The sequence below is a fragment of the Drosophila navojoa genome, chromosome 3 (assembly GCF_054131105.1).
Source record: "Drosophila navojoa isolate 15081-1374.11 chromosome 3, UAZ_NAV_1.0, whole genome shotgun sequence".
Taxonomy (NCBI): Eukaryota; Metazoa; Arthropoda; class Insecta; order Diptera; family Drosophilidae; genus Drosophila; species Drosophila navojoa.
This window is the reverse complement of record NC_142891.1, coordinates 1,387,531-1,412,549: the sequence shown is the minus strand read 5'-3', so window position 1 is coordinate 1,412,549 and position 25,019 is coordinate 1,387,531. Positions and strand designations below refer to the sequence as shown.

The 25,019-nt window shown below is 37.8% G+C and overlaps 1 protein-coding gene and 1 non-coding gene across 5 annotated transcripts; both read left to right on the top strand.

Moving 5' to 3' along the window:
- The first annotated feature begins 7,985 nt into the window (after positions 1–7,985).
- On the top strand, positions 7,986–8,057 carry TRNAC-GCA (transfer RNA cysteine (anticodon GCA)). The gene has a single exon. It is a non-coding gene; the product is annotated as a tRNA-Cys (tRNA).
- Positions 8,058–11,353: 3,296 nt separating this feature from the next.
- On the top strand, positions 11,354–23,349 carry VGlut (Vesicular glutamate transporter). 4 transcript variants are annotated; one of them, XM_089257367.1, is made up of 9 exons: positions 11,354–11,500; positions 12,512–12,807; positions 13,744–14,077; positions 18,889–19,219; positions 19,793–20,029; positions 20,381–21,031; positions 21,756–21,941; positions 22,008–22,226; positions 22,310–23,349. In XM_089257367.1, the coding sequence occupies exons 3-9, from the start codon at positions 14,028–14,030 to the stop codon at positions 22,535–22,537; spliced, it is 1,902 nt and encodes a 633-aa protein (XP_089113493.1). In that variant the 5' UTR covers positions 11,354–11,500; positions 12,512–12,807; positions 13,744–14,027; the 3' UTR covers positions 22,538–23,349. The 4 variants fall into 4 exon arrangements, with proteins under 4 accessions (XP_089113493.1, XP_089113495.1, XP_089113494.1 ...); XM_089257369.1 differs by having other exon boundaries at positions 11,488–11,504; XM_089257368.1 differs by lacking the exon at positions 11,354–11,500 and adding an exon at positions 11,910–12,178.
- The last annotated feature ends 1,670 nt before the right edge of the window (positions 23,350–25,019 follow it).

Sequence of the window (25,019 nt, the reverse complement as noted above, 5' to 3'; positions counted from 1 at the left end):
CACGTTCAGCAACAGCTATAGTTATCTCTTTCCTCTTGCCACTAAAATACTAAATCAATCGATTTACAGCGTAATATCCCACTGATACGACATATATGTATATATAGATATGAATGTACATATATGATATATGTACAGTAAGAACTAATATATCATCAGCATAGTTACTCTTATTTATATGAACATATTCTTCCGCTTAAAACTTAACGAAAAAGTTCCTTAGTCATAGTTCAATTGATAAGCTTCTCTATTACAAAAGAATCGGAGGCAATGAAATTCGTTTATTCAGTTTAGTTATTATAAGTAAAGCTTGTCTTGACCTGAAGTTCTTTCAGATCAAGTTCTAGCAAAAAGAAATAAAACTGCTGTTGATTTAATGATAATGATAATGATACTAGATGCCCTAAAGTTTCTACATAGTAAAGAGAGGTGAAAAGACAGAGAGAGAGAGAGAGAGAGAGAGGGAGAGTAAGGTAGAGTGAGGTGTAGACATACATATAAAGCTCATGAATTATGCGGCGCTAACAAGCCACAAGTTGTCATAAAAATCGCAATCTGAACGGCAATTACCTGTTGATGGGCATACGCTAGTTTAACCCTCAATTACAGAGTGCTGCCGGTGCTCAGTCAGAGAGAGTCTCAGTCTCAGGGGTGAAATCGAGACGACCGCAGAACCATGCCTCGCTCCCTCACTCTCTTTCTCCCACACTCTCTCTTTCTGTGTGAGGTGTGCCTTGTGTCCCCAGAGGACGCATCAAAATTTGATTAAGTCAACTTCTTGGTGGGCAAATTAAAAAACACTTGCACGTTGAATCAATTTGCGAATTTTATAAATCTTCATTTGCACCTGAGACGTGACGCCCCTGGGCAGCGTGCGGCGCCACAGGTGGCCGCAGCTTAAGCGCCTAAGCCCAGCAGCGAGACGTGACTGCGGCGCGCTGGCAAGGATTTTCGCTGGCTTTGCTTTAGTTGGTATTTGCATTTGCCTTTGCGCCTTGTTTCAATTAACTAAAATGTCCTTAAATGTCCTCAAATGTCCTCTGGCTGAGTGTTATTTTTTGTGCTTACTCGGACTGACCAAATGGGGTTCCTTGTCCATTTGGCAATGTTTTTAATTTCTCTAATGCCTTTTCTGATCTCTCTCGGAGTGCACTCGCAGGACCTGCGACGCAGCCATGCCCCGCATGGCCTTCCGGGCGGAGTGTGTGCGGCTTTTAAGAAAATTATACAATTGCATTATAACGCCGCATTGGCCAGCCAAGTGCTAGACAATATAAATTGATGCGCATTGTCCTCGCTGCCTGGGAAAAAGCGAGAAAGCTGCAAAGTTTTCAATTTCAACCATATATCAAACGCATCAAACGGGGCGGCAGCCTGGAACGCCCACTGAGCGAGCCTCCTCCAAAGCCTTCCACCAAAAAGCGCAATCCAGAGGCAGAGAGAGAGAGAGGGGGAGAGGGAGAGAGTGAGAGATCATCAGGTTTGAGGCTCTGCCAGTTGTGTATTACAAATCGCTCGACGGGCGGCCACAGGACGCAGGACGCAGGATACGGCGACTGTCGACTGTCAATGCTCGAGCCGGTGGGTGGCATAATTTATGGCACTCGTTTCAACTTCCAATTCTGCGCTTCGCTGCGGTTATTAAAATGCTCAATGCTCTTACTCACACACACATACAAATGCACACACACAGAGACGCACTCAGAGCATCAAAAACTCCAGATTCAGCTCTCCACTTGCTGTTAGACAGCGCAAAAAGTGTAGCACACTTGCCGGCGCCGCGTAATGGCAACTGAAGTAGCAACAACAGCGACTCTGCCAAGCCACAGTGGGACAAAACTGATTTAGATGGAAAGCAAATTAAATGTGCGATAAAAAAATAAATATAATGTAATGGATATGTAGTGTTATATATATAGTATATATAATATATTACATATGTATATATTATATAATACCTACATATATGTATATATAGTACCTATGTAGCTCTGCTCACATATTTGCCATTAAGTCTCAAAATAGATCCGCGCAATAGACCATACCATAGTCTATAAACTCTATTGACGTGGGTCATAAACGATACAAAACTTTTCTTCATACGGAATATCATTTGGATTGGATTGAAATTCCTCTGTGGGTATGCCCAAATCATTCTCTAACTGTTGCATTTCACAGGCAACACTGCATATTCCTTGCCAGCCGATTGGAACTTTCTTATTAAGTAACTACTGTCCCACTGTGCCTGGTTGTCGTCGTCTCGGCTGATGCTCTGCCTGATAATCAATAAAATGTTTTGGCATTTACTTTCATTGTTTGCTGCTGCAACGCCCATCGAGCCACGCCCACGCTGGCAAGCTCGAGAGCTATTTGCATATTTGAGAGAATCGCCCCCTCGCCCCTCGCCTTTTTTTTTGCGCTTTAGAGTGCTCGGGCATATTGCAGGCTTTATATGCGCTGCTGTCGTCGTCGTGCTCAAGTCCTTTTGCACCGGGCGTGCCTGGTGAATTGTCTTTACTGTCGACGTTCATTTGGGTCCGCAAGCGGAGAAGGACAACGAGCCAGTCGCTTAATCTACTTAAATGTCTTTGAAGGAATAAATGTCGCCTGCCTCAGCAGAAAACAAGTGCGAACGCTGCAGTCGGCTGTGCAAGGCTGTTGAATACCCGTTCAAGGCTGGAAAAGGGATGAGATGCCAAAAAAAAAGTCATAAAATAGTAGTAGCCAACATAGTACAAGTCAAGTATGTAAACATGCTAGTAGTAGAATAGGGTATATAAATAAGTAGTGGAGTATGGTACATATATAAGTAGTAGAATGTAGTAGAAGTAGTAGAATGTGGTAATAGTAGTAGAACACTGGAGTAATATTAGGATGTGGTAGCAGGCAAATATAGTAGTAGTAATATATAGTAGTAGCCAAATAAAATAGTATTAATTAAATATAGTAATATATTGAATGTAGTAGTAAAAATACAATAGTAGTAGAATATAGTAGTAGCCAAATAAAATAGTATTAATTGAATATAGTAATATATTGAATGTAGTAGTAAAAATACAATAGTAGTAGAATATAGTAGTAGCCAAATATAAATATAGTAGTAGTAGAATTTAGTAGTAGCCAAATATAAATACAGTAGTAAGAGAATATTGTAGTTGGCAAATATAAATACAGTAGTCGTAGAATAGTAGTAGCCAAATAAAGTAGTAGAAATTGAATATAGTAGTAGCTAAATATAAATGGTGGAATATGGTAGTAGCCTTATATAGTAGGAGTAATAGACTATAGTAGTAGCTAAATATAAACGGTGGAATATAGTAGTAGCCTTATATAGTAGGAGTAGTAGACTATAGTAGTAGCTAAATATCAATACAGTAGTAGTAGAATATAGTAGTAGCCAAAAATAGTAGTAGCAGTAGAAAAGTAGTAAAATATTGAAATATATGTATGTATATACATCGGCGCATCCAAATATGGGAGTAGTCATAGAGTAAAGTAGCAGCCAAATATAGTAGTAACATTAGAATATAGGAGTAGTATTAGATTATAGTCTTAGCTATTTAGATATAGTAGTAGTAGTAGTAGAATACAGTAGCAGCGAAAGTTCTGTATGGGAGTCTACACTATCCTCATCAGATGCAGACACAAACTGAACGAACCAATATGCTCCTTTCACTTAATGAACGGGCATTTTAAAAGGGGAGCCAACGCGTGTTATTAACATGGATTTATGGCATATCCTTGGCTGACTTAAGACATGCTATTAGCGTACAAAAGTTGTAAACAAGTCAGATAGCTAGACATACATATAAAACACACAAATATACACATACATACATACATATATATGGTCATATATATGTATATATCTATCTATCAATCAGAATCAGATTTGTAATCAGTTTCAAGTTTAGCGGCGCAACAGAGCTGAAAAACGTAAAATTTTTGACTCGAGACTCAAAAGGTAGCATCAGATAATTTCAATTAAAAATGCCTTTGAATAGGCATTTCGATCGTTGGCTGGCAACCCCCCGACAAAGGACTTGCCATTGATGTCCTTGTTGCTGTCCTTGTTGCTGCTGCTGCCGTATCAGCACTTTTAAATCAAAATGGGGGAAGCTGTCGCTTAATTGAGTTTCGCTTTGACGGCAAACCGCATAAAAGGCGACTTTTAAGTCTTCACATGCTCCGCCCCGCAATTAAAGCCGCTTCGCCCTGCGTAAAGCCATGGAAATTTAATATTCTCATAATGAGCGGACAACTTTCGTGCATAAGCTGCAAAACAACTTTTGTGGTTGCTGACCAAGTGAAGCGGGGCTTCTCTGCGCTAGATGATATTCCACATGCATCTATTTTTAAGTGAATATATTCTTGAAAGCAGAATGAATGAATAAATGTGGACAAATTGACTCAGTCCATCAAGCCCTCAACCATGTGGAACTCATTAGATTTACTTTGACTAACAAATAATAATGTTTTCCTTTTTTTAGATTGAAGATATACTTTGATAAATAAAATAATTAGATAATAAATTATAAGGATTTTAATTTAATTTATTAAAAATTCAATTATATATTAATATGTATATGCGAGTTCTTCTACCAGTAAATTCAGTCAGAGTCACCCAAATCAAGTGCTGTAAAGTGACCAATAATATTTATGTATTTATGAACTGCCATTCTCTGCGATTCTCATAGATTCAAGTAAGCAGCACTGATTTTTCTTACATTTAGTATATGTTGTGTGGAGGGAAATATCATAGAAGTATGTTCAAACATATTGGAATATTTTACTAGATGAAAAGATGAGCTAATAAAAAGAGAAATACTTAATGTATGTAAGACTATGGAAACCTACGAGCTTATTCAGCTTTTTAGGGATATTATAACTATTTATTTATATGGAACGCTTATTAGAGATATGATACAGTTCTCAACGGTTTAAAATCTCAAATATATCCTCACTCAAAATACGTTTCACTCACGCTAAGAATTTTTAGCAACCCTGCCTAAGGGAGATGTTGCTTTTCGCATTGGGCAGTTTGGTGGTATATCTTTACATGCATATATACATCATAAAGTTATCAACTTGATGTTGATGAGCTTGTCGTTGTTGTTGTTGTTGTTGCTGTTGTTGCTGTTGCTCTTGTTGATGACGCTGCAAACAAATTTGCGCTGTTAACAAAGGACGCGTCGCTTCTGCTGGCTTTTTGTTGTCGGTCGTCGCATTCGCCACGCTTGTCAGAGGCAACTCGGGGGGAGTCTGGCTGAGGCGGGCTGGAGTCATTTTGTCAGACTGTCTGTAGGCCTGTCCGTTCGTTCCTCATGCCATGCCGTGATGCTTGATGGCAGCATAATTGATGCACTCGAGCGTAAGTGATTAGATTCATTATGCTGCCAGTCTGGCAACGCCAATGGCAACACCCAACACCACAGCAGTGGCCAGTGGGCAGGGGGAATCAGGTGTCCATTTAAAATGTTTAAAATATATATTTTAAATTACAGATTTCGTTGTTCGAGCCTGCCAAATGATGTGTGACAGCAGTTTTATTGCCGTGTCCCATGGCCAGGCCAGAATCGAGCTGGAACTTCGATGGGCAGCTGGGGTAAAAGCCAACGCATGCCAACATTAATCAAGACATTCTAAGGACCCAGCTATATATACAAAGTATTTATGCATTTCGAGGGTAAACGACAAAAAAGAGAGAGAGAGAGAGCGAAAAAAAAACATAAGCAAAAACTCATAAAAGGCTCAAAACACACGCCGAGGGCGCAAAAGCAACGTTTCCGGTGTGTCGCTCGCCATTGCCAGCCTGGGGGGGTTGGGGGTAGGGGTTGCCTGCCTGGCTGAGGCGGACGGCAGAGGCCAGAGGGTGTCCATAAAACGTGTGTGCATTCTAGCTTAAAATAAAGTCGCAGGCGACTTTTCATAATCACTCATTCAGTAAAGCGAAATGAGTATATTGGTTGGAGTTGAAGAGAGCAAAGCGAATGAGATAGAAATATGAGAAACAGGGCATTCATTAAATTAATATATATTAACAATATATATTTTCTTAGTGTTTTTTCTCTAGTAGAGCTGCAATATCCATCACGAGTCGCTGCAGAGATTAGAGGAAACATGTTTAGCCAGCTGTATAAGAATTTATCATGCTTTAGACCTACATTAATATGAAAGATAAATGAGTATATAGGTTTCGTTCAATGTCCGTCTTGCTGTCTGTCCATCAGTCCATCCGTTCGTCTGTCCCTTTGAATGCAACTTTGACGATAATTTTGAAGCTAGAGGCTTGACTTGCACGTGATAAAAATAGAAAGCAGGCTGCGCATGAGTATTCTGCAGTCGGTAACGCTCGACCGCAGCGTTCTCACTTGTTGTTGTTGGCACTTTGGCTTTTGTGTCGTTATTCATTGTATTCACGTTTGGCGAAATATGAATGTGAATGCGAATGTGAGTGTATATTGTCCTAATGGATGCTCGCCCATTTGGGGTTGGCACTATTCCTAGAAATCGTCATATGCTAATTATGCAGAAAAGTACAACTAAAGACATTTTGAGATTCACATTGTAAAGAAAGTTGGAATATGTTCAAGAGTTGATTTCATTAGCATATAATATATAAATATTTTTGTGAGTAATAATCAGTTTAAGAGAGATGTTATGGAGATGTCTTTTAACATGTTCTCCGTCCGTTTGATCTTACATCTGATAATCGAACTAATCGGGTACCTAAGGAATCTTGAAATTCAACACCAAACATTTTATTACAATTTTGATGGAACATGTTTCACACTCATTAAAAGTTTTAAAAAAATAAAATAAATAATAATACTGGTATTCATTTTAAAATGTATTCCTCTATTTCAAGACCGAGAGAAGTCTTTTTCAAGCCTTTCTTTTCATATTCGGCAATCTACAATCACTGCAACAAATACATTTCATATCGAGTTGTTGTCGGTTCACACCGAATCAAACATCGAATCCCCATTCACTGCGGCCACGTCTCGATTACACACAGTTGAATTGAGAGACACGAGACAAGCGGCTCTATCAGAGTCTTAAAACTAATAACAGGCAAAACAACTCGAGTCCCCTTCGTGCCGTGTGCGTGTCTCATATCTGAGTTGCTTCCAGCTATTTGCACACAAACAAAAATAAATATTAAATCTCTGGCTGACGAAAGCGAAATCGTTTTGTGACGGAGAGGAAGAGAGAGAGAGAGAGAGGGAGGAAGTGAGAGGAATCTCTGGCCACAGTCTTACCCAGTCCAGAGGAGTAGGAAAAACAAAAAAAAAAAAACACCCTCAGGTTTCGATTTACGGTTTACGGTGGCACGCGCTTATCGAGCTGAGCGCAGCGTTTAGTTTGTGATTGAGTGGGTGGACGTGTGGATTGACAGCATGAATCGGCTAAATCAACAAGCAGAAGCACCACATCCTTGCCCATTTGCCGATGACCAGAGCAACATATTCAACGGCGCTCGAGTTGCCTATATCGAGAACTTTAAAGCCGTTTTGCTGCAGCTGGTAATTAAAACCGAAAGCCTTTTCCTGTCAGCTATCCATAAGCGGATGAGCCAGCGCCTAACCCATTCCAATTAAGGATGTCGCTACGAAAAGCTACATCATTGAGGCCACGGGGAATCCCAAACAAAGATGACAACGCGCTGCCAGTGGGAGAAAAAGTCGACAAAAGTTATTTTGTAATTAGTGCAAGAGTTACAACAACAACAGCAACAACAACAACAACAATTTGTTGCTGACTGAAATTGAAGACGACTTCTGGGCGCCGTTGCACTAATTACCGCTGACGTGGCTCTGCCCTGCACCGTCGCACCGCCTGTCGCGCCTGTCAACTCAAGTTTGACACTTTTTTCGCACAATTTATGAGACGGGACAGACAGCCACGCCTATACATTATCGAGGGCTGCACAGTGGGCTTTGACTACACAATTCAAATTGAGCTTAAAAATCTCGTAGGCCAATGGGGACATAGCTCAGTGGTAGAGCATTCGACTGCAGATCGAGAGGTCCCTGGTTCAAGTCCGGGTGTCCCCTAAGAATCCAATATTTTTTGTTTAATATTTAAAGCTGGGAAGCAGTCATGAATTTATTATAGTTTTTTTTTTAAAGGCATAAGTTCAAGATTAGTTTAAAAGTCTTAAGTTAATCTCGCACTGTAGCTCAGTAGCTTTGATCAAACGGCTGCAATGGACAGGCCATGGGGTTCTTATCTAGTAATTTTGACTTACAAATTTTTTAAAATTTTGAAAAGAATTTTTTTTACTCACATCTAATTTGTATATAAAACAACCTTAAAAATTAGAAAAAAAAACAACATATTTTTTCTTTAAAATACATTTTTATGTACTTATTAGTTTTGCTTGAATAGTTTTTGTTTTAGCTTGAATAAATGAGTAAATGAGTAAAAGGAAATTTTAAATTAAGATTGATATACGTAATTAATATAGGGAGATAGCTCAGAGATAGAGCATTCGACTTCAGATCGAGTGGTGTCCGGCTCGAGCCCACAATTTGTGCCCTATTCAAATCGGAATTATAATACAAAAATATTTTGTTTGACGAATTAAAATTGGATTACTTTCAGTTAATTTGATTGCCATTTAAATGAAAGATATGGCCCACTGTGCCTTGTTTGTGGGATGACACTTGAGCTGCAGCAGCAGAGCTCCCATGGCTGGGCACTTAGTTTAGAGTTTTATGAGCGCGATTCGATTATTCTTCATTTATGTCAATCAATGTGATTTTTGTTGCGTGCTCTTAGTTAGGCGCAGGCAGCGCACCACCCTTAAGCGTTCTGTTTAAATAGTAAAACGGAAGCCCACACACACACACACACACTCAGACGACTGCCAACAAATCTGGAAATTTAATATCACATCAGAATATTGTTATTGTTATTGTTGTTGTTATTTTTGGTGCCTTGGAGTCTCTGCTTTTGTCGACTGTCTGGGCGGCTCTCACTTCCTGTTTGGCTGAATGTATCCTTTTTTGCCAATGTGATGGAAAAAATGTTGAGAAAATCCTCTGCGGCCCCGTGCCTCGTGCGCCGTGCCCTGCTTCTGTTGATTTTCATTTCATTTCCCAGCTATTCGCTGTAGTTGTTTACATCCGCAACTTTATTATAACTTTTGGCTGAGTTGCAACTGTTTGTCTGTTGTGTCTGTTTGTCTGTTTGTCTGTTTGCTCTATGCTTATGAGGGTTAGGCCAATGCGTCGTATTAGCAACGTCGTCAGGACAGCTGCCCAGAGACAGCAGCAGCAGCAGCAGCAGGTTAGAGGGTAAAATATGGAAGTACTTAGAGATGAGAATTCCAAGAGCCATAGGTTTTTATGGATTATGAATTGGCTCGCCTGTGTGCGATGGGAAGCGAGGCAGTTGCCGAGAGTGTTTGCTTAGATTAGTAGCTACTTTTAATGGAACTGCGAGATGCCATTTACATGATGGCTACGATGGCTATGCGAAAAGACTTTTTCTTGGCTTTCAAGCGGAATGAAATTTAAAAGAATCGCTTTATGAGCCTCAACAATTTTCAAAAAAAATTAAAAAAAAAAAATTTTAAAAATAAATATTACTGTATTTAATATTTAATAATATTTTTACAAAATTTAAATAAACTTAAACCAACAACAAACATTTTTTTAAATAAATATTTATTTAATAAATATTGAAATATTTATACTTAGTACTTTTATAATATTTTGTTAAGCCCAACCACCGAATCAAAAAAGCAAATTAAAAACCATAAACCAAGAGAAATCAAATGTAATTCAATTTAAGTATTATATATATATATATATATATATATATATATATATTTTTATTTATTTTAGAAATCAAATGTAATTGAATTTAAGTACTATTTTTTTTTTTATTTATTTATTTTTTTAAATTTTTATATATATTTTTTAACAAATAGAATGTAAAATTTATATGATCAATTTACTGTCCTATTTAATATTTGGTTTTTTCACAAATAATTATTTTTTTTTTGTTTCTGTTTAAGCAACAATATTATTTACTGCACATAAATCAAATTAGTGTTAAGAAAAAGTAAAAAATAAATATTCTTTAAACTATTTTATATAGAAATTAAAATATATAATATTATTTATATTATTGTACGTGCAAGTATTGATTCGGCCTTATTGCTTATACTATTTATTAATTAAATTTTTTAAAATTTTAAAATGAAATGAATTTTAAATTCAAAATATAGTTTTGTTTTTAACGAAATAAAAACAAAGAGGTTTTACTATATGATTAATTATTTCTTTTAAGCGTATCGAAAATTATTATTAAATTACTTCTTATGATTTGTCAGCTAGCATTTAAAATTATTTTCCACAATTGGAAGCGTTTATTTATTTTCTATTTAAGTATACAATGCGAATATATTTTTATATATTTTATTTTATTTTTCGCTTACTTCTGGACGACTATAAATTTGAGTACCTCATTAAGTTCTCCCGACTTCAAATGAACAAAATGAATTGAGTTGCATTAATAAAGAAGAAGACAATGTTTTGTTCTCTCATTGAGGACAATCGAATTTGTTCAGCTGATAAATTGCCACAGTTAATTTAGAGTAACTCAAGAGAGCAAAGCATAAATAATGTGAAAACTTGATATTAATTTGTGAGCAAACACGCGGCATTCGAATAATTCAAATGGCTGATAGATCCTTGATTTAAACTCAAGCTGGACGCTGACTGGCATTACGCTTGGCCAATCAATAACAAATGCCAAGAGTGTATATATATGTGAATATATAATATATATGTATGTATGTTGCAACATAAATCGCGGCAGCGCACAGGCAGAGCTATAGAAAAGCAATTGAAGCCGAACAAAGTAAATATTCAAAATGGCCGACACTTGCGCCATATAACAGACAGTCAAGCGATACACGCATATATACATATACAGTATATACTATACAAATATATATGGATATATATGTATATGTATGTTTAGCTAAACAATGCCGCCTGTGCTTGGCAACATGTTAGCGCCGAGATTCACATTGCTCGCATGCCACATGCCACACATAGCTGCAGCTATATACATATCTATGTGTGTGCGTGTGTGTGGAGGTGCTCGCTGATTGGTGCTCTGGCTGGCCAGGTGGTTTAGCCCCCCCCACCACCGACGGCCGCACTCGACCTGCTACACTGTTGCCAAAAGCAACCCTCGACCAATGCTGAGGGCCAACAAATTCCTGCACATCCACAGTGAAGGACACAGGCTGAGCCTGCGCAGCAGCTGCGCGCGAGCTTTTCACCACGGCACGCTCTGTGTGCGGCCGAGTGCGAGCGAGACGGCGGGAGCTGTGATTATGCTCGCCGAGCATAAGCTGGACCAGAGCATCCTGGACTGGCTGGCCAGACAAGAAGGGCAAATGCTGGCTTTGCCGTTAGTTTCACTTCGTGCGTTGTCCTGCTGAGGCCAAAGCCAAGCGCCGCAGCGTTAGTGCCCAGTGAGTGTGTGCACAGAGATAGCAACTATATACATACATATATATACATATGTGTGTGTGTGTGTGTGTATATAGCTGTCTATAATTATTAATAAATACTATAAATAATCGAAAGTGATTTTGTGCTAATCAAAAGTTATGATTAAAATCCTTTTCTTTGGAAGTAAAAAACCCCACGCGCTCGACTTCCCAGTTCCAGTAGTTCCCGTTCCAGTTCCAGTAGTCGAAAATTTCCAGTGTATATACCAAGGCAGCAACCCCAGCTGGGCTGCCTATATATGTATATGTATATTCATATGTATATATGGCTCTTAGACAGAGACAGCTGCTTATGTACTTGCCACACAATGTTGCAACTGTCGCATGCGCTGGCAGCGCCCGCCTGAGCTGCGCTCATTGTCTGATCCTCGCCAGCTCGCGTCCTCAGCCGAACTGCCGCACAGTCTTCAGACAGAGTTGAACGCGGATCGTCTACAAAAATCGAGTCTCGTCGTCGTCGTCGTCGTCGTCGTAGTCGTAGTCGAGCCAGCCGCCGGGCTCGACTTCAACTCTGTCTGAATGTTGTCGCGTCTAGCATTAGCTTAGCTTTAGTTTTTGATTTAATTAAGTTTTAACCTCAATTAATCTCTTCGTTCTAATTTCCTTCATCATTTAATGGGCGTGTGTTGCTTAGAAATCGTATGAAACTTTCCATAAATATAAAGTAAACTGAAGAAAAATCTATAACTGGAAATCTTAATAAAACTTATTACCAAGAAATCGAATAAATATATATATATATATATAAAATTACAAAAAAAATAAATATATATATATACATATATATATAAATTATTTTTTAAACTAAAATTCACGTGTCTAACTAAAAATATTTATAAAATATGAAATGGACTTTCATCTAAACAAACTAAACTTTTTTTTTTTTTTTTAAATAATCTTTGAAACTCTCTCACTTACATAACCCTAAAATCTACATAACACTGCGATTCTCTTCTTCTTCGTTTCTTACAGCGTAACGTGTTATGTTGTAAACGATTTGACCTACGTCTATATATAAATATATATCTATAATCTGTGTACCTTATTTGTGATATCATAACCAAAATAAAACGAAGAAAAGAAAGTTATTAAAATATAAAATAAAATATTTTAAAATATTATAAATTTTGTTGTATAATTTTAAAATTTAATATATATAAAAACACATATAAACGAAAATAATATTAAAACGAGAACTGTCATTGGGATTACGTGAGGCGCTTACATAATCGAGCGGAGAAATGGATTACGCAATACTCGTGAGCAATGTAAGTAACGGAAGCCCTAAAGGTCAAGTGTTATACGGGGCCGACTGAATAGTCATTGATAGTTATTGATTTCCTTTGTTCGCGTATCTAGACTGATGGGATGCAGTATATGAATAGGAATAGTATATGAATGGACTGATTAAGATTTGCTAGAGTATACGATACTTCAGTGGATTTTTTTTCTATACTTCATATAAAAATAAATATTAAAAAAAAAATGTTTTACACATTTATAATAATTTTATTTCAAGTATATTATTGATTCCTTTAAGAACATATTTTTATTTAATTTTTAGGACAAATTAAAATTTAATTTTTTATTTTTTCAAAAATATAATAAAAAAAAAAAAAAAAAAACGAGTCTTAAAAAATACTCAGTTCTTAAGAATGCTGTTGCTATATGTAAAATTAGCTTTATTACAATGAAAATTTTTTTTCTAATCTATCAAAAGACTTTAAAAAGTGCTTCGTAGGGTTTCAGTTTATCGAGCTAAAAAAAAAGAAAATAAAACCAATAAAAAATTTACAAAAATAATTATGATTTTTTTTTTAGCTAAGATTATAATTATTTGAAAATTATTATAAAAGATAAATCTTCCCAATTATTATAGAATATTTTAACATTAATATATTTTAAAATATATTGAAGCTTTCAATTCAAATATTCCTGTAAAACATTTTGTCATCTTCATTGCTATATTACCTCCCCCAGAAGCCAATTGCAAGACCCACAAAAATTTAACTCGACCATCAAATGGCATGCGAAATTTATGATCTTAAGCCGCTTACGAAACATTTGCAGCCACAAATGAATGAACGACAAATGTGGCAAATTATGAGACTCTGAGCTCTTTAGGCTTTGCTTATCAGCGGCAAAACACGAGGCAGACAATCATAGCGAATGCTGTTTAACTCTCGATTCTTCTCTTTTGCCAGGCACTGTGAAAATGCAGCATCAACACCTTTTCAACAACAACAACGAATAAGGGCAAGAGGAAGAGCAACAAATTTGGAACCCCGCCGGAGCGAACGAGCCAACCAAAATTGAGTTATAAAATTAGCCCCGCTGCGATTCGACACGCCCATATAGTAGCTAAAAGCTAAGCCGCCGTGAAGTAGGCAACAAAATATTTATGCGCACAAACGATAACAACAACAACAACAGTAGCAACAACAACAAGAACAACTAAAGTCAGTGAACAAAAACAAAAAATCGCATCATGAAGGGCTTGACGGCGTTTAAGGAGAAGGCGACAGGCGTTTTCAGCGGGTGAGTGGACCAGCCGAACGAAACGAAAATATCATGAATAGAACCACACTGTGCAGAACAAGTGGGGTCGTTAAAAGAAAAGGAAGAAAAATATTGAAGTTATGCTTGAGTTTTAATGGGAATTCGAAGAGAATAGATCAGTGGGATTTTTGTTTATAAATTTAATTAGGATTAGAGTTCCGCTCTTATGGGTATATATATGTATCTATTAGCAGACCTTAATGAAATAAGCCTATTTAAGTAAAGGGACATCGATTGTGTAGGTTAGGGGAAGAAAATTACATAAAAGGTTTTTCATTAATATATTTTAAAGTGAGATCCGCTCTAGTAACTTTTCCCCTAGAATCAAGTTGGCATAGAAAATGAAACTCTTCTAGAGCCAATATATACCTTGCTAACTTGCTTTCTGTAGGCTAGTGTCCCAAATGATGAGTGTGCAATATGCCGAGACTGAAATATGATTGCAATCAAATGGAATTGGCAAAAAAAAAAAAAAAAATGCTGAATGAAAAATAGGAAAAAAATTTAATTTAACGCAACGTTGATCAGCAACGAGACGAGAGCACGACGCGTGGTTGGTTGGCTGAACTTGACCATGCAAAAAGGATGCTGTGGCAAGTGCTTAGAGAGGCGATGGGGGCGGGACTTAGCCAGCGTCGCGAAAGTTGGGCACGTGTCGTCGTCTCGCGCTGTGGCGCGTCGCAAAGTTGTAAAAATTATTGGCATGCTTAACAAGTCATTAAAGAGGCCACAAGAAGCCGCAGCCAACTACGGTCTGTAGTCAGTCAGTCAGTCAGTCAGTCAGTGCGTCAATCAGTCAATCTGTTTGCCCGCCAGTTATGAAAGGCAACGGCATGCCGAGACGTTCACCGTTGGCTCAGGAATTTCGTGCACGTTGCCAGCCGTGGCACGTGCTTCCAGCGGAAGCTGCCCCTGCGTGGCAAGCCGTTGGCTCATGGTAAACAATACACCCGGCAAGAGCATTACACTGGGGCATAACTGACTGCGTGATACTTGTTTAAGTTTCAGTAAGAAGAGTTCAAATCGTCGTACATTTAGGGCAATTATATTAAGATCTATATGAAGATCTATTATTAGAGATTCAACTATAAATTGAATATTCTGTATGACACACAGATCTAAGATTGACATCTCTATATAGAATGTATGTGATAGAGTGTAATATTTATTTATATGATATATATTCACAGAGAAATATATTTGATTGTTTCACAGAGAAGAGAGAGGACAATATCAATGGAGGTTGATCGTTACAGAAGCAATTCAGATAAAGTCTGCGATAGATCGCAAAAAGGCTCAACAGCAATCTCGTGAAAAATAGTTACACACTTTAGATAAAATAATGATATAAATGATATAAAAGTCGGGGTCTAACTATAAAGGGTATAAATTATAGCACTCCTATATTCGACTTGAAGCTATTGAGCTTTCTAGCTGTGTGTGATAGAATAGCAATAGATATGATGGGATAGCTTAGGATGGGATAGGCTATCTAGCCCCCATTTACTTGTTGATTATATAGGATATATACATATATATCGATAGTTTCTAGATAGTTGTTAACAATTAGATTTCTAATTTCTGGTTCAATTAGCTGTCCGATTTTCTAAACTGAGAAAATCTCTACTTGGCAAATATTGAGCTGAGGAATTGACAACGCAAAAGTACATAAGAGATGCTTTTCGTATCTTAGCTAGATCATTTTGCTATTTTGGCAGGCTCTATTGATTTATAGAAATATTCTGCTATATTCTAAACTACAACCCCCTAGTTTAATGGCATCAAGTAATTTTGTAAATTTGATATCTTAACCCAATAAAGAATATTTTGTAAAACCAATATGCCCCTCTCACAACCTAAGCGAGTGTGAACAGTATAAAGAGTCATGAGCATATTGACTCAGAACACTAATAGTGAATGTGAATGTGAGTGAGTGTGAATGTGAGTGTGAGTGTGAATGTGTGGTATGCAATTTTTATGGGCACGCTCCTGGCAACAGCAGGACTCGATTACGAGTGAACAACTGATTTGCTCAAGGACCTTTTCGGGCGGGGAGACGCGCGCAGTGTAAATTAGAAATTGGAACAATAGGTGATAGCTCGTTTTCATTAAGGAATGTGTGTGAAGCATCGGGCGCAAAGGAGAAAAAAGTGTTGCATACCAACAGGCAGTTAGGCAGTCAGGCAGTCAGGGAGCTTGGTCTCCTTGAAATTCAAAAGGCTGCACGCAAACGAAATTGATTTCGACGAGCTCATTGAAAACGGTTGCCAGGATCTGTGCCTGATGTCGAGTGGCACTCGAGAGGCGCGCGCGCGCGAGAAGAAATTGAAATGCGTACAGCTTCAAGGACAAGTCGAGCATTGTGTCCTCAGCGAAATTAGAATTGTCGAGCTGCCTCCCAGCTGGAGTCGCCGAGTCGTGTCTCTGACACGCCAAGTCAAACATTTTGCCCCAATGCTCGACTAATGGGCGCGCCCATTGTGGCCCAAGTTAAAGCCAGGCCACAACAACCTTCTGCCGACTCCAACTCCGCCTTCGCGGCTGCCAAGACAGCGGCGCCAGTTAGCCATAATCTATGCGGCGCCAAAAAGTCTCCAACATTTTTACTGACAATCAAAACCCGCCAAATAAGTGCCAGCAAAAAAAAAAAAAAAAAAAAAAAGAAAAGAAAATAAGAGAAACTTGAGCAATAGTTTATCAACAAAGCAAAAAAAAGCAAGAGAAACTGTAGACAGTCGAGGAAAGTGAACTTCACTTGGCACGAATTCGAGATACGCTTGCCAATAGAGCGACGATGTATGAAGAGCTCGGTATAAAATTATATAAAGTTGAAGTTAGAATGAACAGATATTAGTTTCATAGATATCTTCTTCCATCAGTTCAATCAGTCAATCAAGCAGTTCGGTATAAAGAGATTTTTCATATATGTTTATAGTTCAAAGTTCAGTTTTCTTTCCTCAAATTTTATCAGATCAGTTTAGTTTAATCACTCAATCATGTTAAACAAGTTAGTCAATCTATCAATCAGTTAATGAAGACAGTTACTTAGTTATATAGATCAGTCAGTCTGTCAAGCAGTCGCTCATTCAATTTGTCGACTAATCACTCTATTTATTAATCAATGTCAATCACATTATAAAACAGCCAGTCAATCATTCAGGCAGGCAGTCAATGATTAGCCAAATGAGTTAAGCAGTCAAGCTGTCAATCGTCAATCTGTCTATCAGCTGAGCCTTCAATCTGTTGATCAATCAGTTAGCTTTTCAGTTTTATATTCCTAGTCAATCAATCAGTCTTTTGTTCAATTCACCAACATTTCAATCAATCAGCTCAACAGCCAGTTTATTAAATAGTCAATAAGTTATTCAGTCTGTTATTTAAGCTGCTCAGTTGTCAGTCATTGTCAGTCAACCTACAGACATTCAATCAGCCATGCGTAAGTCAATCATTATATTATAATATGTAAATATATATACCTATGTAGTTAATCTACCAACTATGAAATTAGTTATAGGTACAGCTAATAGATGTTTAAGCTGACTGCCAATCATTGATCAATCAGATTGTCAATCAATCAGCAAGCTTTATATGTAGATACATACATATGTTCTGTATACAATTAGTTCATTCAATAATCAATCAGTAGATTGACATCTGACATTGACTGAGCAACTCTGTCAATCAAGCAAATAGTCTACAAGCTGAAATAGTATATACAGAGTATATAGTATATTCTATTGACTATATGTAATAGTCTACAAGCTGGTATGGTATATATAGAGTATATAGTATTTCGTATATCCTATTGGCCATATATCATAATCAATCCAAGCTACACGCATTATATATGCTGATATAGTTAGGGCTATCTCATTGCGCTTCTCCTCCTCAAACAATGTGAACAAGTTCCAGCTACTCTAAACAAAGTTATATAAATGTGAGTGTGTGTGTGCGTGTGTGTGGGTCCATAAATAGCGGGTATAAAATTGGCGTCAGACAAGCCGGCATTAAAGTCGGTCAAGGCACAAGGCACAAGCTAGCAGGCACGAGGCAAAGACTACGCGGACTAGAAGGAAGCTGCGTGACCAGACGAGGGTAGCTTTGGCGTCAGACATTTGAGTTATGTGACAAACGGCGACGCGGACGGGAAAAGTGGGATATTGAAGAAGTTGGCACAGTAGTGGATTTTTACTCTGTATCGAAGGAGGTGGACCACGGCGTTTGTCTGCAAATTTATGAGACGGAATGCCAGAGAGACGGAGAAGGAGTGAGAGAAGGGCAGGGAGTTGCTAATGCCACCAGTGATGAGGTTATCAATGTTGATGCGTCACTTAGGCTGGGTTAATGCTCGAGCTGCCCTCGCTTGTGCATTAAGCCAAATGTCCACAGTCTGTCATCAATCAGCCTTTGTCAGCGCTAAATGCTGGCTTTAAGCCACAATCTGATATCGGAATCTGAATCGAGAGCGCTTTACCTGGCTGGGAAAATCAGTTTCCTCGGTCGCAGCACTTAATGGAATTGAATTCAGTTTCAATTGAATGAATCACCCCCCCATGGAAGGCAAACAAGGTCCCTCAGGGCAAGACAAGAGGCAGTCAAATTTCTTGCCCTAACAAGCTGAAAATATTTGTGTTTTTACGCCTCCCCTGAGTCGAATGCCAGACGCTCCCCCCGACCAATCCCACGCTCCCTCTCTCTCTCTCTCTCACCTGTTGCTCGACATTGTCAACTAATTGGCATGAGTTATGTGACCTCTCACCTTTACTCTCCGCCTCACCTTTATTTTGCAGCCTGAAGCCGAATATGGAGAAGTTCGAGATATCGCAGAGCTATCACGGCGGTCACGGTGGCTACGAGGAGATGGAGGGCGGCGAACGCGAGGGGCGTGGACCTGGCGGCGGCCATGCCTACGACGACGACGACGATCGACCCGACTCGCCCGCCTCCTTCGAGGAGATCGAGCGCCCGCCTCTGCGCAAGATCGACAAGTACTGCAAGGCGGAATGCCCCTGCATGCCGGCACGGTACACAATCGCTACAATGGCCTGCGTGGGCTTCATGATTGCCTTCGGCATGCGCTGCAACATGTCAGCGGCGAAGCTCAAAGGAGAGCATAACGGGGTAAGTCGAGGGATTGAAAATTGCAGTAAAAATTAACTCAAAATGGAAATGGAAATATATGAAAAATATGAATAAATAATTTTAAAATTTTCATACAAATATTTGTTTTTATTTTATAAAAATCTGTTGAAAAAATCGAGCAAGAATCATCAAGAAAATATGATTTTTATTATAATAAAAATCTTTATAAAATTAACTAAAATTTATTTGAGTTGCCTTGATGAATATGCAACAATTTAAGACAGCTTATGCTCATTTAATTTGTCATCTAAAAAATGTTCTCCAATGCTCCCATAAAGACTTTAAAAACATGAACGGAATTCGAGCATGGGAATTCAATTCAATTTGCCTCATTTGATGGCAAAGCTGCTGTCAATTAGAGTGTGTGTGCGAGTATGGGAGTCTATGTGTGTGTGTGCTTGTTCACATCACTCAAAAGTCACACTCAATGCCACGCCCACACAATAGAGACACACACACACATAGAGCATCCGTTTGGCGCTCGTTAATAAAGGCCCGCGGCACAAAATTTTAATGATTGCGACTTTCTCTCTCTCTCTCTCTCACTCACAGACCGTCTTTATGAACTGGACGGTGGCAGTGGAAAGCCACGTGGACTCATCCTTCTTCTGGGGCTATCTAATAACACAAATACCCGGCGGCTTCATTGCATCCAAGTTTCCAGCGAACAAGATTTTCGGTCTCTCGATTGTCAGCTCCGCCTCGCTGCATTTGATTGTGCCGTTCGCCATGACACTGATGCACGGCCATGTGGTGATAGGCGTGCGTGTGCTGCAAGGACTCTTCGAGGTGAGTCACGGAATACTTACATACATATATCCATCATATTATAGAACATATCAAATATACCAAAAACCAAATCGAATTCGTTTTTGAGCAGATCAAAGCTAAGGATTACGCATGTATAAGTGGAGAGGGTTAGCCAGAGCTAGGGGGGTGGTTTTATTGTGTATGTGGGGGTTGCTATATGATAAAGCAAATATGTGAAATGAAAACATGTTCCGGATTTGGGGCACACACAGAAGGCGAAATAACAAAAGCATTTATTTTAATGCGATTTCTTTTGTGTCTGTTTGGCAATCATTTTTTTGCCCACTTTCTCACTCTCTCTCTCCTTCTCCTTCTCTCCCTCCCACGCAGGGCGTAACATATCCGGCTTGTCATGGCATTTGGCGTTTCTGGGCGCCGCCCATGGAGCGCTCTCGCCTAGCCACATTGGCCTTCTCCGGCTCCTACGCGGGCGTCGTTGTGGGTCTGCCCCTGTCCGGGCTGCTGGCGGATGCGGTGGGCTATCAGGCGCCCTTCTATGCGTACGGCACCTTCGGCATCATCTGGTATCTGTTCTGGATCTGGCTGTGCTTCGAGAATCCGCGCAAACATCCCGCCATCAGCATACCGGAGCTGAAGTACATTGAGAAGTCGCTGGGCGAATCGGCGCATCCGACGATGCCGTCCTTCAGGACGACTCCGTGGCGCGAGATGATGCGCTCGATGCCCGTCTATGCCATTATCGTGGCCAACTTCTGTCGCTCCTGGAACTTCTATCTGCTGGTGCTCTTCCAGTCCTCCTTCCTCAAGCACAAGTTCGGCTTCAAGGTGGAGGAGGCGGGCTTTGTCGGCTCCCTGCCCCACTTGATCATGACCACGATCGTGCCCTTCGGCGGCATGCTGGCGGATCATCTGCGCAAGAACGGCATCCTCTCCACAACGAACGTGCGCAAGCTCTTCAACTGCGGCGGCTTCGGCATGGAGGGTCTCTTCTTCCTCTTCGTGGCGCACTCCCAGACGGCAGTAAGTTCAGCATGTTTGCCCTTTGGGAACTCTATTTAATTGTATATAATTGATATGATATAATATGATTTTTCAAGAATTTTTGTTTATCTCTATTAAAATATATATGTATTTATTTATTATTGTGTTTCATAAATAATATTAATAAAAAAATTTTCAAATTTTTAATTTTTATATATTTTTCTTAACTTAAGAAAAAAAAAAAAATTAAAAAAAAATTTTTTTGTTTCAGTTTCTGAGTTTGTTTATAATCTGAATATGTTTTTTTTTTTTTTATTGATATATCCTTCCTTGGGGCTAGAAGTCTAATCTTGTCATTGACAGTATTATGTTAGGTCACTGTTAAATAACATTTTTAACTCAAGAGCTCATTTCTGTTCGTCTGGTGTTAACAAATACTTGAGGGAAGTATCAGGCGCACAGAAAAGAGCTATAGGGTTAAATATGATATTTTACAGTTGGGTAACATAGACGTAATGTTATTTAACATGTAAACTAGCCGTAGTTAACAGTGCTCTTGCTTGTTATTATTTATATATTATTCTTTTTACTTTTGATTTTGTATTTAAAATTGGTAAAAATATAGATATATATATATTATATATATATATATATAATTTTTTTTTAAATATTTATGCCTGCCAAATTAGTTAGATAACTTAAGTATAATATGCTAAGTATATAATGCTAAGTATATATTTACATTTATTCAACATTTTCTTAGACTGGCGCCATGTTTGCTTTGACCTGTGGCGTGGCGTTCAGCGGCTTTGCCATCTCCGGCTATAATGTGAATCACTTGGACATAGCGCCTCGGTATGCGAGCATATTGATGGGCTTGTCGAACGGCATTGGCACCTTGGCTGGCATAATCGTGCCCTATGCGCTGGATGGCCTCATTCAGAGGAATGTGAGTGAGATTGAGTGGATTGATGGAGCTGTACGATTTGAACTCTATTTTCTATTTGAACTCTAGCCGACTGGCTGCTGGACCACTGTGTTCACCCTGGCCGCATGTGTTCACTTGATTGGTTGCACTTTCTATGGCATTTTCGCCTCCGGCGAGCTGCAGCCCTGGGCCGAGCCGCCGCCTGAGGAGCAGCAGGTGTGGGCACCGCCGGCGGGCGCCATTACCCACGGCGACGATCCCAGCCAGGCGGGTATGATGGGCAACTACATGAAGGAAACGTCATTTGTAAGCCAAGCACGCTATGCATTAGGCAAACTTAATATCCTCCCCCCTCTCTCTCTCTCTCTCCCTCTCTCCCCACTCTGCAGGGCGCACCGGAGTACACGGAGCAGAGCCAAATGCAGCAACCGAATGCCATTAGCTATGGCGCCACCGGGCACGTGGCCAACAATCCGTTTGCCTTGGCAGCGGGCGCGCCCATTGCCGAGGAGCCCGCCCAGCCGAGCGAGGGATACGGCTACACGGACTACACGCAAGCACAGGCGATGCCCTCGACGAATCCGTACGAGCAACAGGCCTATCAACAGCAGCAGTAAACGACAACAAATGGCAGATCGATCAACTGATATACAATTAGCTTTTAGTTATAGTCCGTTTATTGTTTGTTCCTGATGGGGTTGATTTGTATATAAGATATAACACACACGCATATAGATATACCTAAACAAATATATCTGAAACTGAAAACGAAAATGAACTTCAGGCCGAGTCTAACGAATTTCGATATAGAGCAGGATTCACACACAAACACACACACACTCACACACGTCACACCAACACAATGAAACTATGTACCTAACAGAGCAACTACATATTGTACGCGTATACAGGACACAAAGGATTACGTTAAACTTGGCCCCAAAGAGCAAAGCACAAATTCTATAGCCTACTTTTAAGCGTCGCTTGCGCAGAACTCTATTTACAAGCTACAGCAACAAATATACAGAAACAAATATACATACAAGACAGTATATATACGAGGACAATTAGAAACTCTTACGATAATCGACATTTGTGTATATCATTAAAACAAACATAATCCAGGCACACGCAGCACGTCTCAAATCGTTACGAAATATTATTATAAATAATTTCAAACCAACTATATAGACACTATATATAAATATATATTATATGATAATAGCAAATTAATTGTTGTTAGCAGTTAATCAATTATAAATAAAAGAAACTGCAAGTTTTATTACCGTTAATGATATTCAATGTATATGGATAAAGGCGCGACTCTGAAGGTCGTTAAGGTCTAAGCATTAGTAAATTTTAATCACAAACTTATCTAACTAAAAACTAAGCAATTGTTGATGTTCGGCACGAATGATAAACACAAAAAGGACAGTATACTTCTACATACTAAATTTAAATCATAATTATTAATTATATAACATTTTACATGCACATATACATATGCTTTTGGTTTATGGCACGAATCGAGCAATGGCATGATATAGGTACTAAACACATTTAAAGTAGCATAGGCCCATAAGCATTAGCTATCAGTAGGCGCCAATAACCTCAGAATTGGTCTTCATACAATGCTTCTCAATCTTCAATCTTCAATTTTCATCCAACGATTTTTTACATATATACATATATAAAAGATATACATATATGCATAAGTAAAAACTGCTGCTGGCCTTAAAGCTTTAATTCTATTTTGTATTCTTCAATATTTTTACAGAAAATATTAAAAACAATTTCTTTTTACAATCATTTATTTATATACTACAAATATATTTTTTAGATATGTTGAAGTTTGAATTTAAAAAAAGATTTTTTAATGTTATAAAATTTATAAATTTGATTTGGCAAATAATTAAATAAAATATATAAATATATATAGATTTTTTTTAAATATTTTATTATTATTATTTTTATATATATTTTCATAAATATTTTTTTGGCTCAGCAGTCGTTTTTGCTTATACCATAAACATCTAACGTAAATCATTAAAAATGTTTTAAATCATTTATAATAATATTTATGCATGTTTAATAAAAAGAAAAAACAGGCGGATTCTTGATGTATATATTACTTAATTAAGCAAAAAAAAATTGATTAATATATATTATTAAAGTAAATATACACAAATTTTTGATTTGCAATATTTATTTATTTTATTTTTATTTTTTTTAAGAGCACTTTAAAAACATGTTAATGCACCGAATAAGTTTGTCCTTTAAATTTATTATTTAGCGCACAACAAAAATTGTCATAATTTTTAATAAATACTTATTTTTACTGTTAGTTTTTATGCACTCAATTACGCACTGTTTTATATTTAGTTAATTATTTTATATGATATAAATGCATAAAAATTATTAAAATATTTTTGAGCACTTTGGAAATTTATGCACCAATATTGTAATCTTTTATTTATATTTTTGGTTTGTTCATAATTTTACTATAGATTTAATTATTTTTATTTTACTATTTAATTTTTATTCTGCATAGACGCACTTACTTTCTTCAGCAACTGTAGAACTATACATACAACGCATAAATCAACTGTATTATATTATTATTGTTAAATAAATAAACATATACCTATTAGCAAGTATTATATATATTTACGAATCGTAATATTAAACAAATTATTCACAATTAAACCACTATGTATTAATAAAATGTGAAAATTTTCTAACTAAAGAGTCAATTCTTATACCGTAATTTGTACAGAGCAGCGAATATTATATAAATATATATATATATATGCCAATATCTATACATTAATATTATTTAGAGCATAATTGAGATCGGATGAATTTTAATTGTTATGTGTGTTGTTGGACAATGACTATAAACCAAAGAAAACAACAACAAATAACAACAAACTGCTTGTGAAAGCGACAATAAATAGCTAAATAAGCTTTGTTAATATACAGATATATAAATATAAATATATATGATTATCTATGAATTATGATTTAAATGTTCATTTAATTTAAATGTAGCTACAAATTTGGATGCTTTTACTCAAAAATTGGCAGCAAAGGCAAAAG